General features: G+C 41.7%; 1 protein-coding gene across 2 annotated transcripts in view; it reads left to right on the top strand.

The window, feature by feature from the left end:
- Window positions 1-11,624: 11,624 nt before the first annotated feature.
- Window positions 11,625-14,978, top strand: part of ADTRP (androgen dependent TFPI regulating protein) — a 71,937-nt gene continuing 68,583 nt past the window's right edge. Inside the window, exon 1 of one of the 2 annotated variants that reach the window (XM_060023640.2) lies at window positions 11,625-11,930. In XM_060023640.2, the coding sequence (XP_059879623.1) occupies window positions 11,631-11,930 (300 nt within the window). In that variant the 5' untranslated portion in view covers window positions 11,625-11,630. The remainder of the gene's footprint in view (window positions 11,931-14,978) is intronic. The other variant, XM_060023639.2, reaches the window with a different exon arrangement.

The raw sequence follows: 14,978 nt of genomic DNA, 5'->3' as shown, positions 1-14,978 counted from the left end.
TTCTAATCATTGCTTAGCATCCCCTTGATTAAAACAAAGACACCAACTCAACACTGAGTGTTTACTTTTCTTCTTACCCACCCTTGCCCACATGAACCTGCCCCCACTATGTACACACACACACACACACACACACACACACATACACGCTCACACACAAAGAAAGAGGTGATAATAATCCACAAACCTTGGACTTTAGGTCTATTTCAGTTGGTCTTTTCAATTTCTAAGAAACTAAGCAGGGGGCATTGGGAAATTCTGAGTTGCAGTCTTAATGGAAAGCCCCAGGTCAAGAGTAACAGCTTTTCTTCAGTTTAAAAGCTAATGTTGACCTTAAGAGAACTCTGAAATATGTGTGAAAATTGTTCCCATCAAATGTTTTCTGGAAAGAATTCAGGCTTTTTGCAATGAAGAACCTATTGATAGATTTAGCACCTCAACATGCCATTCACCAAAGACACACTGCAAAAGTTGTTCCTGTGACCATTCTTTCTAGTGGTGGGGTACTTGTTGTCGGCCAGATGGGCATTCTGATCAGGTGGTGGCTATGAGGACAGACAGGCTGTGAGTAATTCCTATCATAAAACCTAACACTTATTGAGTACTTACTACCTTACAAGTTCTATCCTTAACACTTCACATGTACTGTCTCATTCAACGTGCATGGCCATACTATGAGTTGGGCACTATTATTATCCCCATTTTACAGCTGAAGAAACCGAGACTCAGAGTTTCATTAACTTGCTCACTGTCACGCAGGTAGAAAGAAGTGAAACTAGGATTTGAAGCAGGGCATGCTGACTTTGGAGCCCACAGTCTTGGCCACTAAGTGACCAGGCTTTGCCTCACTTCACTTTGGAGTCCAGGCTTCTTTGGAAGCCAACATTTAGCTGCAGACCAGCAGCCTCACCAAACAGAAAGCAACCTGAGGACCACTCAAATCATCCAGCATCTTGCAAACATTTCCTTACTCATCCCCTCTTCGTATCCCCATAATGATGTCACTGATGGTAGAAAAATGGCAGTGCCAGGACTGAGCACTGCATTTTCCTAGGTGGCACTTGGCCCAGTGGCTTCTAGGCCCAGTGGCTTCTCTCTTAGCTCCTGAACCGGTGCTCACTTTGAAAGCTACAGCCAGATTTATGGAACCAGGGATGCTCATACTAACACCACTAAAGAGCCAATAACTTTGTAAAAACTGTTCTATCGTATTACAGCGGTAGGGGAGGGTGTCATTAGGCCTGCAGTGAAACAATCATTGTTTCCAAGAACACAAAAAAGTCAGCACCTCAGCATTTCAAGTAAGTTCACTGGCAAAGAGGCCTCATGGTTTGAGGACAATCTTGAAGACAACCGACTATGCTTCATCTACTCCCTATGTAGGCCTTTTCCGAATCATTTCAACATTACTCTCTCTGAATTTTGGAAGGGGGACAGAGAAGGGGAAAAGGCAGAATATCATGGAAAAAGTTCTGACATCTTTGAAGACAAGAATGCAAAGGGCTGGTACTTGAGTAGAGGCTCAGGAGGAGACATTCCCTCTAAGCAGCCGAGCAGCAGCTGTACTTCTGTCCCTAGGAGCTTACAATCTGTAAAACATTCTTATCCTGAGAGGCCAGGTTTCAAAGAGATCTATTGTTGTTGAAGGTAAGAGAGAGATGCTGAGTTTATTCTGTATTGCCATGTGATTTATTTTAGGCACCAACAAAAACTAGAATCACTTTGAGTAGCTCCAAAGGCTATGAACCTTCTGGAGGAGAATGGTGGAAACTGCACCTCAACCAACCGGATAAGGTGAAGCAATTCTAGATGAATAATTAGTATGTAGTGATTCAGACGTGCTTGGCAGGAAGAAAATGCCAAGGAGGCTAACAGATTTGACCTTAAACTTCAGCCATTTTGTAAATAAGTGTTCTGTGAGGTTTCATCTCATTTTCATACACGTTGAGGATGGCATTTCTATTCAGAGGTCAGTCAAGTAAAGGATTAGCCAAAGCAACTCCTTTTGACCAAATGAGTCAACTCTGCAATAAACAATCTGGCAGTCTGTGTGTTTTTTTGATTTGGGGGTTTACTTTTTGTGTTAAGGGGATTTTTTTTTTTTTTAAAGCACAGCAACCTTTTCCTTGCTTTTATGAAACACTGCCTTATGTTTCCAGGCAGAAAAGCAAAAACTTTCAAAAGGTCATGTGATGTCATTTCAGCAATGCAGAAATAACAAGAAAACCAACTAACATGAAGAAAAGGATGTATTTGATAACGACCTTTGGCAGATGTCTTAAAACAGAATATATAAACATGCATGCTATATATGTAAGGCTAAGAGGATTTCACCTTGAAACTTGATAGCTGTAATTCCTTAATAAAGACCACTTGTTTGTCAAGGGCTAGATTAACTTCTGAGCTGGGTTATACAGGAAATCAAATTCTGTTCCATTATAGGAGCCATTATCAATATCCTCCCTGAGTACAAATTTGGGATGTAGTAAGAGGCAAATAAAGTCTTCCCTCATCCCAGGCTGAAGGAGTCAGCGCACGTAAACACAGATGGGATCCTAAAGTGCTTCCACAAAGCTTTAGGGGAGAACATATTCCCATCTCCCTACAGGATCATGGCCTGTTCTATATGGAGTGCATTGAACTCTTCTGGTTTCTATAGAGTAATGGTCTTCACCTGGGGGTGATTTTCTCCCCAGGGACTTTTGGTAATGTCCATAGATATTTCTGGTTGGAATATTGGGACCCCCAGTGATACCAAATAAACAAAGCAAATCAAAGTAGCATCACAAAGGCTCAGGAAATTAAATTGCCATTGGAACCACAGCCTACAAAAGTCAGGCCAGGACCCGTGTGCTAACCCTAAACAGGGTGACTGATTGCTAAAAGATTTAAATAAAACTCAGAGACTCTTAAGATAATAATCGAAATCTCTAGGATACAACTGAAAATCCCAGCCATACCAGGAACCAGAAAAAGCACAGCTTGAATAAAAAAGGACAATCAACCAGCACAAAGATGAGTCATATACTGGAATTATCTGACAAAGACTGCAAAGCACTTATTATAAAAATGCTTTAATGAACAATTAAAAATTCTCTTGAAACACATGAAAAACAGAATTAGATTGAAAGAATATTCTTTTAAAATGGCTGAAAATTTCTCAAATTTGGTGAAAGGTGTAAATCTACAGATTGAAGAAATTGCACAATCTCCAAATATGATGAGCCCAAAGAAATTCAAGCCACAACACATCATAAATAAACTTCTGAATACTAAAGATAGTCTTCAAAGCAACCAGAGAGAAACGACGCATTAACCGTAAGGGAGCACAAATTCAAATAAAAGCATATTTCTTATCTGAAACCATGGAGGCCAGAAGGAAGTTGCACAGTATTTTTCAAGTGCTGAAAGAAAAGAACTGTCAACAGTGAATTCTATATCTTACAAAGCTATTCTTCAGGAATGAAAGGGAAATAAAAGACATTCTCAGATGAAGGAAAACTTAAAGAATTTTGTTACTAGCAGAATCACCCTTAAAAAATGGCTAAAGGAAATACAGTCAGCCCTCCATATCTCCACATCCACAGATTCAACCAACTGCAGATCAAAGATATTCCAAGAAAAAATTCCAGAAAGTTCCAAAAAGCAAAACTTGAATTTGCCACACAGCAACTATTTACATAACATTTATACTGTATTTACAACTATTCACAGGCATACCTCATTTTATTGCACTTTGCTTCATTGCACTTCACAGATATTGCACTTTTTTACAAATGGAAGGTCTGTGGCAACCCTGCATCAAGCAAGTCTATCAGTGCCATTTTTCCAACAGCACTTGCTCACTGTGTGTCTCTGCATTACATTTTGATAATTCTCACAATATTTCAAACTTTTTCATTATTTTATTTGTTTGGTGTCCCGTGATCAGTTATCTTTGATGTTTCTACAACTCACTGAAGGTTCAGATGATGGTTAGCATTTTTTAGCAATAACGTATTTTTTAATTAAGTTATGTACATTTTAGAAATAACATTATTGCACACTAAATCAACTATAGAATACTGTAAATATAACTTTTTTTTTTTTTTTGCGGTACGCGGGCCTCTCACTGCTGTGGCCTCTCCTGTTGCAGAGCACACAGGCCCCGGATGCGCAGGCTCAGCGGCCATGGCTCATGGGCCCAGCTGCTCCGCGGCATGTGGGATCCCCCCGGACCGGGGCACGAACCCGCGTTCCCTGCATCAGCAGGCAGACTCTCAACCACTGCGCCACCAGGGAAGCCCTAAATATAACTTTTATATGCACTGGAAAACCAAAAAATCTCAAGTGACTCACTTTATTATGATATTTGCTTTATTGTGGTGGCCTGAAACTGAACCTGCAATATCTCCGAGGTCTGCCTGTACATAGCATTTACATTGTTTTAGGTATTGTAAGTAATCTAGAGATTTAAAATACACAGCAGGATGTACCTAGGTTATAGGCAAATACGACACCATTTTATATAAGGGACTTGAGCATCTTTGGATTTTGGTATCTGAAAGAGGTCTTGGAACCAATCCCCCAAGGATCCTGAAGGATGACTTAATTCAAACTGGAAGACAATGACAAAAGGATGAAACTTGAAGCATCAGAAAGGATGAAAGAACAAATGTAAAGAGCAGAAATATGGTATATACAATACACTACCTCTTCCCATGAGTTTTATAAATCATTTAATAAGTAGAACAAAAATTGCAACACTATCTGATTTCCAAGACTATGATATTTAAAAATGGGAAAAGTAAAGGGACTAAAATGGAAGTAAGGAGTCCAAGCAGTAAACTGTAATGCCAGTAGGCTGTAATAAGTCACATATGTATATTGTCATACCCAGAGCAACTGTTAAGAAAACTACACAAAGAGATACACTCAAAAATACTATAATTAAATCAAGATGGAATCCTAAGTGTTTAATTAATACATGGGAGGCAAGAAAGGAGGAACAGAGGTGTAACAAACAAAACAAAACAAAACAAAAAACACCAGAGGAAACAAGGAGAAAGCAAACAACTAAATGGAAGAACTTAAGTCCTAACATACCAACAACTACCTTAAATGTAAGTGTCTAAACACGACTATTGGGTTTCCCTGGTGGCGCAGTGGTTGAGAGTCCGCCTGCCGATGCAGGGGACACGGGTTCGTGCCCCAGTCTGGGAAGATCCCACATGCCACGGAGCGGCTGGGCCCGTGAGCCATGGCCGCTGAGCCTGCGCGTCCGGAGCCTGTGCTCCGCAACGGGAGCGGCCACAACAGTAAGAGGCCCGCGTACCGAAGAAATATATAACTAACTAACTAAGTAAATAAATAAACACAACTATTAAAAGGCAGAGATTGGCACAGTGGGTTAAGAAAAACCTCACAACTCATCTATGCTGTTTACAAGAAACTTGCTTTAATTTCAACAAAATAGGTAGATTGACCGTAAAAAGATTAAAAATATGTACCATATCAGCATTAATTTAAAAAAGAAGAAATAATAATATTACTATCAGATAAGGTAGACTTTATCTGAGCAAAGAAACTTACTAGAGACAATGAGAGACATTACATAATGTGAAAAGGATTAATCACCAGGAAGACGTAGCGATCCTAAAGATATATGTACCAAATAACAGAGTCTCAAACACATAAAGCAAAAACTGATAGAGCTGAAAGGAGAAATAGACTAATCCACAATCATTGTTAGGGACTTCAGCACTGCTCTTTCAGCAAATGACATAATTATTAGATAGAAAATCAGCAAAGTGCAGTTTAGGTATATGAATATACATGATTCACACATGGTACTATACAGACTACTAAAACAAGATAACCAGAGCTTAACTGCTGATCTTCTTGTGGTGAATTTCCCAAGAAAACAGGCATTTACATGAGAGTTTTAAAAGACTGAAACTGGAATTGCTGATTGGTCAGCACTGACTCTGTTTTTTAACTGCTGATTCGTTCAGCATATAAAATTCTATCTGAAATATCTGAGTTCTTTCATGAGAAAACGCATGTATTTCTCATTAACACAATTTTGCAAAACATGAAATCTGACATGGCATCTAAAAAAGTCATTTCTAGGTAGAGTTTCTCTTTAATAACTTCATCAGACCTCACATAATGAAGTGACACACAAACTAATTAAAGCAAGAGAAATTCACCTGAAAATTTCAGAGCTTGGGTACAAAACAAAGCAATTCAAGAAACAGTGAAAGCTCACTGGTCTGATTGTTAAGACACTTGTGTTCTGGTCATTGCTCCCCCATTAACAGCTGTGTGATTTGGGGCAAGTCCTTTAACCTCTCTGAGCTTTAATTTTCTCATCTGAAAGATGAAGAGGTTGATTTAACTGACCTCAAACTCTTCTTTCCTGCTCTAAACTTTTAAGACAATGTGAGTCAATTTCATGCTTGTAAACAGGTAGAGTTGTTTGGCCTCCCAATTGAAAATGCACCATCAAAACTACCAACAGAGAACTCTGCTGCTCTAAGTGAGTCTGAGAAGATTAACACAGACATTGCATTCCACTGCAAAAGCAGAACTGGAGATCAAAAAGTAAGGCAGATCTGAATCAGGTTTCCCAATGCAACCAGCAAAGTGATGGGCCAGGAAAGTTTTCATAGACTGAAAAAAACAGGTTCCAATGCCTTTCTGAGCTGGCTTGGTTTGGTGGCTGGAAACCCACACATGGTCTCACCAAGCAGACTTCAGATGCGAGCCTTTAATAAATGTTCTAGTTTTTGAAAAGCAGGGCAGTCACAGTGGCCTCTGAGAAAATCAAGTGCTGTTAGATGTGGTATAAATAACCCAATGGGTGAAACGCTTCATTCTAACTCAGTTTTCAGCCACATGTACGGCAAATGGACAAAGGATCCTAGGGATGCAAAGTCCCCTGGAAGGAAGATCCTAGTCTCCCTGAACCTTGACTTCAACTGGGCATCTCACACATTTAATTATTTCCAGAATAAAAGGTAGGTACCTTTTACTGGGGAGAGGGCCTTTAGAAGACAGTGGGGGTGATATTGGTTCAGAGGCAGCAGTGCTTCCAGGGATATACAAACAGCACTGGGTTATGAGAGTGGTAATAATCTGGAAACCCAACAGTTAGAGAACCTTCCCCCGCCCCAGGTAGATATTAAGAATACCACGATACCAGAATTGATCCATGCAAACAAATCTTCATTAGCATCTAGAATTTACCCGCTACCATAAACAGTGCTGAGGGCCCAGAGTTGCATCAGATACTCCTGGAGGGGCACACAGTCTGACTGGCTCCATCAGTTAGAGTTCCAGCAGAAAAAGGTAGCCCCACCCAGCTGGGAATTTAATAATGGGACTATTTACCAAAGGGTGGGTGAAGCTAAAGGAGCCTGTAAGGGCTGGGGAGGTATATATCAACTTTAAAGGGAAGGAGCCGTCTCAACATGGTTCTCTGTAGGTTAAGAAGGTAAGTGGAATACAGGTAAGTCCCACCAACACGTCTTGTCTTGAAGCTTAAAATGACTGGGATTTACCGGTTAGTTTGTTCAGCACCATCAGTGGGAGGGGTCTCTCCCTTGTGCCAGAATGAAACCACACTCCCTCAACCTTTTCACCATAACCTCAAGAATTCTGGGCTCCATCATCCTTAATTCCTTCTCTCCACTGTGCCACCTGCAGTCATCACTGTGAAGGGGCTTCCAACACCTTCCACTATGGTTGGCTCTACAGTATGTGCTGGAGTGGGTGTGTATCAGTGTGGGCTTGGGACTCCCAGCCAATCTCTTCAGAGGCTAGCCCACATCAATTACTCCTTTAGCCCAGTAGATGTCCTGGCTTTAGGAAGTGAGACAATCACCATTCCAGATTCCCTGAGCCCCATTTCACACCTGAGGGAACTAACTAACATCCCAATGAGGCTGATGTCTGACCAGCTCAAGGTCATGCAGCAGACTCAAGCCCAGGTTTGAGCCCCTGCTCTTTGTACCTCATCATTCTGTGACTGGCCAAAGAAGGAATGGGTTACAATCTCCATCAGACAAAACTGTTACCTGTGCTGGTGGTTACCACAACTTTACTCAGTGAGATTACATTAATTCTTACCTTCTCCTACATGACATCGAGAGTCTCCTATGATTTACTCAATGCATTCATCTTTAACTCCATCTTCTGCATATTTAGAATGACAGAATAATTTGCAGGATAATTTAGGCTCCATTAGTATGTTATACATGCCTCTATTACAGTACTTATCACATTGTGCTGTAATTTTTTGTTTACATATCTGTCTCTGCCACTTGACTGTGAGTTCCTACGGGGATTAGCCTATGTCTTTCTCATGTTAGTATTCCACCTCCTCCCCAGAACCCAGCAGCTGAACATTTTGAATGTCGTAGGTTTTTAATGAATGAGGCAGCTATTTATAGTAAGGCTCAGTAGACGACCACACCTGGTTTGCACACATTCATTTATTCAACAGATATTTATGAAGTTCTTACTGTGTGCCTAGCAATATGCTAAGCTCTAGGAATCCAAACATACCACCTCTGTGTGTTTGGGATATAATGGGAGATAATGGCACATAAAAAAAGATAAAATCCCAATGGCTACAGACTGTGTTTCTCCAAAATTCATGAATTGAAATCTTAATCCCCAAAGTATTGATATTAGGAGGAGGGAAGGTGATTAGGTCATGAGGCTGGAGCATTCATGATGGGATTAGTGTCATTACAAAAGAGGTCCCAGGGAGATCTCTGGCCCCTTCCCACATGTGAGGACATAGCAAGAAGATGACTGTCTAGGAAGCAGGCTCTCACCAGACAGAATCTACCAGCAACTTGATCCTGGACTTCCCAGCCTCCAAAACTGGGACAAATAAGTTTCTGTTGTTTACAAGCTACTCAATCTATGGCGTTTTTGTTATAGCACCCTGAATGGACTAAGACACTAATCATCATGCAATTTGCAGAGACGCACAGGGTATTATGGGAGACTAGAAGTGGCTAATTAATATGGCCTGGTTGAGGAGAGGTTCAGGTAAGGGTTTCTAGAGAAGGAAACTGCTGAGCTGCATTTTTGAACATGGTTATGAAATAACCAGTCAAAGACATGCTGTGAGGAGGCCATCAGGGAGAGGAAATAATAAGAGTAAAGGCACTAGGACATGACATAGCCAGTTGTGACTGGAAAACTATGCCAATTTGGTGCTGTAGGACGAACATCAACTATGAGACAAGAGTAAGGCAGGAAAGACTATCAAAGCTAGCTGAGAGTGGCCAGTTCACCACGTTATGGAACTTGGATGTTATTCTGTTAATGATACTGATGCAGTAAAGGGACTTAAGCGGGGGAGAGATGTGGTAAGACTGGCATTTTAGGTAGAATCACTCCCTGACCTTGTGAAGAACAGAGTTGGGGGATAAGACTAGAATTAGGAAAACCAGTTAGAAGATAGTTACTAAAGTACTGGAAAGAGATGAAGAAGACCTGAACTAGGTCAGTTGTAGAAGGAATGGAAAGAAGAGCACTGACTTGAGCTTGACTTGGGAGATGAACTTAGCAGGATCTGGTGGTTAGTTGGATTTGAGGAGTAAGGGAGAGAGAGGAAACAAGGAAGACTCCCAGTTAGAAGACAGGGCCATACTCACAGACGGAGAATAGAGGTAAATAGTCAGGTTTGGGGCAAGGTGCTGAATTCATTTTAAACATCTTGAGTTTGAGGTGCATCTAACTAATTGAGGAAATGTCTAACAAGCAGTCAAAGATATGTTTGAAGCTTGATGGAGATGGGGAGAGGGCTGGGATTAGAGGTATAAAGTTTTGGGTCCTAAACTAGAAAGCAGTGGTAGAAATCATGAGAGTCAGCAAAATCGCTATGGTGAGTATGTAGTGTGCGATGGACAAACAGCTGGGCCAGGTCCCTGGGAAACACCAGGGAGATTTAGGTCTTTGTCTCCTCTCCTTTCCCAATATTTCCTCAATTCTTTACCCATCTGCAGACCTATGCTTGGGATTTTGTCTAAAGGGATACAAATCCCTAAATCTATAATGATGCTTACCATGAAAACACCCTGGGAGACATATAGCACAGTACCTCATATATGCACCAAGTTTTAAAACATATCTGATCCTTTCCTGAGAGAATTTTCTGATGGGAGAGGTAGAGGAATAAAAGGGGCTCGGCAGGGAGTGGAGACACATTGCAAAGGGAGTCTGAGGGTGTGTTTCTTTGTGGCCAGGCGCACTGGTTATGAGTGCAGCCTGCAGCTCTGCCTGCCTCTTACAGCTTTTGAATGCATCCAGCTTGGGCTTCAATTTCCTCATCTAAATGAGGATTACAATAGTACTTACTTCATAGTAGTGTTTAGAGCGTTAACTGAGTTCATATGCGCAAAGCATCTGGAACATCGCCTGCCTCATAGTAAGTACTGTAAAAGTATCAGCCGCTCTTGTTATTTACCATTTTAACTTAGGCCGTGGAGTTGTGTACAGCATTTTCCGTCTCTCATTTCCCAGACCATCCTCTCCTTTGGGAATGGTTACAATGCAGACCCTATATTGTTGGCTCAGGCTTGCTCTACCCCCGTTTACAGTTCCTGATGTTTGGGATCCAGTGACTTAGGAGGTAGGTTTGTTTTTGTTTTGTACTCCATGTGTAGCCTGCAGTTCTTTCTCCCAGTACTTGTAAACCCTGATTAAATCACTGAACAGCACCACCTACAGACTTACATAACTGCATCAGGAGCATTTCCCTTGGGGATCTGCTCAAAACCCTCTGAGTCAGTTGCCCAGGGAAACAAGCTGGTGATGTCACAAGGTCCCTTCTGTCGAGCCTGAGGCAGGGCCCGGTTCTGACAACTTTGCCCAGCCTAAGCATACTCTTGTCCTCTCCAAGGCAATGCAGAGACCCTCATCCTCTCTCAGCAGTGTCTGAACTCAGGTATATTGGGGTAGTGACCACACACCTCTTCCTGATTCTTTGGCCACAGACCACTTGCTATGCTTCTTCCCTCCAAGGGAACAGAAATGCCTGTTTAAATGGAGTGTCTGGGACAGCTCTCAGTAACTCTTGGCTCTCTAGAGTATAGATAAAAAACTGTGGGGGGTGGGGGTGGGGGGGGGGGAAACAACTAACTGAAACGCTGGGGCTGCTCCCTAGAGGATCAAAGGTTGTTTCAGATTTGATAGGGCCTCAGAGACCTTAGGAGCAAGATTACAACACCCTTCCCCTTTCTAAATATTTACTTCCCTCCATGCGATAAACACACCCACAATCTCTCCCTCCTGGTCTGTCAACCTGCTTCTCATTCTCTCAAGATATATTATGGCAACTTCCTTATTCTGCCCCCAAGAAAAGAAAATACGACCATGACGGTAGGTATTTTCATTAGAGTTCTCTGGTACTTAACGATAAGGTCATTTAATCATGCCCCGACCCAGTCAAATAGTGCAAAGTGCACTTCTTACATTGCTCCCTGCCCTCTTCAAAGCCTAAATACTGAAACATATGCAAATTTGCGGATTACCTGCTATTATCTAAGTGAAGGCATCTGAAAATCAGCAATAATCCTGTCTCCCACGTTTATCAGGAAAGGAGCCTATGAGAGAAGCAAAATTCAGCCATGTTGGAACTCTCAATCCCAGAGGGGTGTGTTACACAGTTCTCCTTCTCTGGCCCGGCCTGCCATAGGACTTCCGCTGTCACCTGCGGAAGTACGCCAGAGGGAAGCTACTTTGAGACCGTTACAGTCCCCTGGTCAGAGCTAGCCATGACGAGGACTTCTACGTGCATATACCACTTTTTTGTTTTGAGCTGGTATATTTTCCTCAATTTTTATATCTCACAACAAGGAGAGGATCCGCGGAAATCCACAGTCTTTCTGAATGGTGGACAATGGAAGTACTTAACATTCCTTAACCTGGTAAGTCCATTCGGCTGTATCAGGAAGCAAGCTATTTGCCTGTAATATCAGTGCCTCTACACATAACACCTTTGGATTTTATCAAGTACAACATTCCAATATTTGTCTTTCTTCTTCACTGTTTGTTTGTGAGTTTTGGCATTCTCTTTTACTTGACAATTTGCTCTGAGAAACCCCATTTGGGAGTTATCCATAGCTACCTTTTGTGCTACTTGTTAAATGCTCTTTTGAAAAGAATCTTGTCTTGAAGTTCTTCTCAGATGAGCCCAAGTGGGGAACTAAACTAATGGTTTCACCATGGGACTGACTACATATGCAGGAGGAATTTTGAACTTTGCTTGGGGAAGTCTGTGAGGGAAGGCAGAGTGGTGCATGTTGCGTGGGAAGTGCAGTTTCCAGTGGAGGAATAATGCCCTTTTACAGCACACACAGACTAACAGATTTATCTAAGAAAAGCAAATACATTTTGCCATGTTCGGATCCCACTTCAATTTTTTATAGGCTCAGGCTCCATCTTAAAGGACAAATCACCCAACCAAATGGCAAATACACATTTTCAACTATTTACAAACCAATCACATCACTTGATCCTTTCTTGTCTCCCTAGCCCAGCTGACCACAATCTGATGAATGAAGTGATGAAGTGTGAATGAATGGGAGAAAAATAGGTTTTTAAAAAATGTTTTGGAAATATGTAAAATTATTTTTAGAGTTAAAAGCTAAACATGCTGCAGCCTTTGGGGATGCTAATTAAAGTTTTGAGATTTTTAACCTAAATGCAGGGTACCGTATAAACATCTGATTTCAGAAACTAGACAAAATATTCCAGTTCTTTGGCATCATAATCCTAGGCAGAGGTAATGCATGGCAAAAAAAAAAAAAAAAAAAAGAAGATGACTCTCTGTAATGCTAAGGAGAGGAAATTCAGAAGGTTCAAATCAAAGCAGCCTGGAAGCTCAGCTTCCTCCTCTCTGGTAACTTGCTGGCTTTTGATTTTGAGATTTGAGCCCTGAATACAGTTCTACTGTGCCTGAAAAATATCAAGGTGATGGCTTGTTTCAATAATAGAATTTTATGAGAAAACAAGTAAATAGAAAATAACAAAAAATGATTTTGTGGAATTAGAATCACACAGTAAAAGTCTCAGCTTGATGTATCTATTAGCTTCACATTAAGAATAGTCAAGGTAAAGAAAGCAGTGTCAGCCAGGACTGATGATCTAATCAAATCCAAATTCTAGTATGGTTGTCCTCCCTCACACTAAGCATGGCTAAGAGCAGATTCATCACTGACTCCCAAACCCCATCACCCTGGCTTCTTAATTATAGCTCGGTTACATGTCCCAGAGGCACCATATTTCCAAGAATGGAAAAAGACACTCATCTGTCCAGGATACTTATTTCCTAGTGTTAACTCCCTGACTAATAGCCACCAAATCCTATGTCTTCCCTCTTACTAGGTTCATCCCTTCTTCCCCAATCTTACTGCCCCTCTCATTGTAGGTGTTTATTAGTTGGTACCTAGATGACCAGATCACCTCTTCACTGTCCTCCCATTAACAGTCCATCCATCACTCAGATTTCAGATTAATCTTCCCAAAGAACTGTTCTGGGTTTTGTTTCGCTTCAAACATCATAAGCCTGCTTGAGAAGTGTGGTCAGCTACTCAAGAAACCACAGGGGCTCCCTCCTACCTTACAGGACCAATCTAAACTCCTGATTTAAGAGCTCACCTGCCTACTTGGCCGTCGGGCGCTCGCCTCCCTAGGAAGGTTGGTCTATTCTCCAGGAAGGCCTGTGTCTTCTCCAGTGTTGGTCCCTAGGCTTTTGCTGTCACTGTTCTACCCATATTCACACTATCCTTGAATGAAAGGCCTACCTGCTTCTACACCACCTTGCTGCTTTCACAGACCACCTGAAATCCCATATTCTCCTTAAAATCTCTGCTGAGCAACTCTAGCCCAAATTCGTTTTTTCCTTTCCCTGAATTTTTACGGCTTCTCTCAGTCTCCGCTTATTTATGTAGAGTATTGTTTTCTCATTTCCACCCACATGTGATTCTCAACATTTCAATCAAATTGTAAGTGGCTCCCAAACAGGAGTTTTGTCTCCTAAGTCTTTGCCAGCCCTGACGTTCTAGGATTCTACACTGTATTTGCCACAGTGGCTGGCGCAGATTATCCTCATAATAAAAGCTGGGTGCCTTGGTATGTTGACTGGACTTGACCTCACTTTTCTGTATTCCTCAGCAGTATAGTCTCTTCTGACATCTTCTGGCCCTTGAAATGGGCAGAGAGGGGCTTCCCTATGGCTGTTTCCTTTCTGCTGTTAGGTGTCATCCTGAAATTGTGACTTAATGCAACGTTTTCCAACTGGTGTAGATGGGTTGAATGTGTTTTAGAGGATCGATTTAAGGTCAGACTTCAAATACGTGACATCACGTGAAATACTGCGCCTTAAAATTTCTAGCTCTTGAGGTCTTGTGGGCTGATTAATGGTTGTGTTTCCTAATGACTAATTAGTGTTAACTAACGAATAATTAGTTAATGGTTGCGTTTATAAAGTCACAGAGGTCTCATAACTTGCTATAACACTCTTAAATTTATTTTATGTAAACATGTTGAAGTCAGTACCCCATCCTGCTTTCCAGGAAATTTACATCCCGCCCCTTTAAACAGCTTTCATTTCTAGTTGGCTGAATATCTGTCATGGCCCCTAAGAACAAAGTCCAACTTAATCCAAGTCAGCATTCTAAGTGGGCCCCATTTCCTCCTGAAGCTACCCCAGGGGCTTCAAAGGATTGATGCCTGGGGCATGAGGTGAGTTAGTGGGGGTGCCACTGAGGAATGGCGACCAATTCCTGCCTAGTGCCTAAGGAGAGTAAAGGAAGAAGAGGAGAGAGGTGAGTCTCTGTCTAATGAGGGAGTAAACTGACCCCAGGGAAGAGGCAGCCAATTCCCTGCTGGGAGGGAAGGCAGTATAGCTTAGTGGGCATAAGCAGGAGCTCTAGGGTCATGAGCTCTCTGGGATGGTTCCTCAGTTCCACCTC

This window comes from Delphinus delphis, chromosome 10, assembly GCF_949987515.2.
Source record: "Delphinus delphis chromosome 10, mDelDel1.2, whole genome shotgun sequence".
Lineage (NCBI taxonomy): Eukaryota > Metazoa > Chordata > Mammalia > Artiodactyla > Delphinidae > Delphinus > Delphinus delphis.
This window is presented reverse-complemented; position numbering and strand designations above follow the sequence as displayed.